The sequence below is a fragment of the Nematolebias whitei genome, chromosome 20 (genome assembly GCF_014905685.2).
Source record: "Nematolebias whitei isolate Nwh7 chromosome 20, NemWhi1, whole genome shotgun sequence".
In the NCBI taxonomy this organism is placed as follows: domain Eukaryota; kingdom Metazoa; phylum Chordata; class Actinopteri; order Cyprinodontiformes; family Rivulidae; genus Nematolebias; species Nematolebias whitei.
In genome coordinates this window covers 27,729,401-27,732,059 of record NC_056517.1, presented here as the reverse complement: position 1 = coordinate 27,732,059, position 2,659 = coordinate 27,729,401, and the positions used below count along the sequence as shown (strand labels likewise).

At 38.9% G+C, this 2,659-nt stretch overlaps 1 protein-coding gene across 1 annotated transcript in view; it reads right to left on the bottom strand.

The window, feature by feature from the left end:
- Nucleotides 1–2,659, bottom strand: part of acad11 (acyl-CoA dehydrogenase family, member 11) — a 16,874-nt gene that overhangs the window by 7,431 nt on the left and 6,784 nt on the right. Inside the window, 1 exon segment of the mRNA XM_037693953.1 lies at nucleotides 304–317. Within this exon segment, the coding sequence (XP_037549881.1) occupies nucleotides 304–317 (14 nt within the window).

Here is a 2,659-nt window from a genome sequence, read left to right as displayed (position 1 = left end):
TATAATGTGGTGAAGCTGTGCCGAGCGATGGACATCATCTATCATCTTGTCACAGACTGTGACATCAGTAAGGGCCTGGATCATGCTCTACAGGTGACGGAGAGCCTGGCACTCAGCCACGCCTGCATCAACCCAATCCTTTATGCCTTCATTGGGTCTTCCTTCAGAGGACATGTCCTGAAAACTGCTAAGCACTTTGGACAGCGACTCGGAAGACACTCAAGACAAGTCAACGAGGAGCCAGCAGTGGACATCGCACTCCACACACCCAGTGAGAACCAGTCTCAGTCTGGTTCAGAAGACCAAGATACCACCACCTTCACTATTTAAGGTCCCAACATGTATCTACTATAAGCCCTTCCATAAAACCCCTGCTGTCTGTATACTTGATATCTGTTTACACACTTTTACTATCATATAAAATAGGTACAAATAGTTACACATATTAGATCTTTGAGTAAAAAAATAATATAAAGTGACTTGTTATGCACTAAGCTATGTATTTTGTATAAATGATGTATTTTCTTAAATAAAAAAGCAACGTCTTCAGTGACACACACATTTAAATTGAATCCAGCTGAATCTCAATCTGCTCAGTTTAATCACTTTGGGTTTTTAACAACAAATCTAATTCAACTTTACAATCTGCTTTGAATTTCAAGAGATCACCTGCATCTCATTTCTTTACATCCCATAACTTCGGGTTGGGATTAAGGACGGCTCAATTGCACAGTGGGTAACCCATTGAGTGGAAAAACATTTGGCAGGCGAAGACAGGACGGCTCACAGCAGGAAGGAGCCCTCTGAGTTATCGGAGTAGTAAACAGCAAAGCTGTATGTTCCTCAGAGGAGTTTAAAGCATAACTATTGTTTTTGTCAGCTTTGTTTGTTTCAATAATTTAAACTCGTAAAGGAGAGGGATTTGCAGTAAAGAGCTTCCAACAGTCACTTTTTTCACATTATTTGGTGCCATTGTGCAACATTATGCCAAACTCCGATACACTGAACACATCAAATCTTGGCTCAGGGTATTGAATGGCAACAGTCCAACAGTTAACTGATTGTTCAAGCCTCTTCACAGTAAAATATTGAGGGTTCAGTTTATTTGGGCCAAACATCCCAATTACATCCACCACAGATAGTTCCTATTAAATTTGTACACAAAATAAACTGGCTACCAACTGTGTTGGACATGTAGTCAACCTGATTTTACCGTGATGCCTTACACCTTAGAGTTGTCTCACTCTAAAAGGAAACACTTTAGACTGATTTTAACTGGAAATAAATAAAGGCATAGCAAGACACAAAATTTAATTTATATTTTACAAGGGAAAGAGATTATCCAAGACCTTTAGTCGTATTCCAGGAAAACCAATAATCTGCAAATGTTACCACAAACCTAAAGTGACAAATGTATTAGTTAAAATCATTTTAGCACTAATGAATCATTCTAATCTGCTTTGCCACAGTTTCTACCAGATAATTTTCTCAAACACTAAAATGTTCAAGTGTTAATTGGCAGTTTGCTAAAATAAAGAAAAACTAAAATGAGTGTTTTTTTAGTCTTTATGGGCTTTTGGACTAGCTCTTTGTCTGGCCTGTCACCTAGAACCAATATACCATGGAGACCGTACCAGCGGCAATTACAATTGTCCTCAACATCATAGCTCCTAGGATCATTCAGGCACACAAACTTTTCCACCATGATAAGTGGCAATTTAAGGAGGACCTTCCAAAAACTCATATGGACAGAAAAAAAGCAAGGAGTTCAGTGTCTCTTGCCCAGATGTGGGTAGCCGGGGCTCTACCCTGGAGCCAGGCCTGGGGGAATGGTCTGTTGACGAGTGCCTGGTGACCAGGGCTCTACCCATGGGGCTCGGTCTGGCTCGATCTGGCTCAGCCTAAACGAGCAACATGGGTTTGCCTTCCTGTAGGCCTCTCTTCTATAATGGTTGCTTGATCGTCAAGATCTGCAAGCTGCTGCCCTTGCGACCCGATTTCGGAACAAGCGGAAGATAATGAATAGATGGATCGATGGAAAGAAGTAAAACGTCAAAACAGACCCGACTTGAAAGCCTGTATGATTCTTTAGAAAGTTTGAATTATAGTTGCAGTGTATTGTTTGGTTTTGCTTGTGTTAGTATGGATGCAAATGTGAGCACCCCTAAAGCAGGACAATGAAAACAAAACATCTGGGAGTGATTTCAATGCATTATCGTGCTTGCAAGACTGACTTATATATTCCACAGAGCTGCATTGTCAATGTTTGTACAACTTTCCATTTAGAATCTACGTCTTTGCCACAAATAGTTTTAGAGGAAACAAGAAATGTAAAGAAGAAAACAACATTACATGATGTATGTTTATTCCAGGAATTCTAGTAAGTTTAGATTTTGGTTGAGCAGTTTCAAGATGGAGACTAGTCAGCTGGAAATAAAGCTAAGATGGTAAATGTTTGTGCACAAAAACACTTTTTTAGAAAATTACCAGAACTACCAAAATCTATTTTTTGTCGGTAAAGGTTTTTTTCTTTTAGTTATACTATGAACTATGAATGTTCATTCATACTCATCTGCTCACACAGACTCATGTTCATGCTGCTGCTGTTGGGCATATATATATATATATATATATATATATATATATATATATATATATA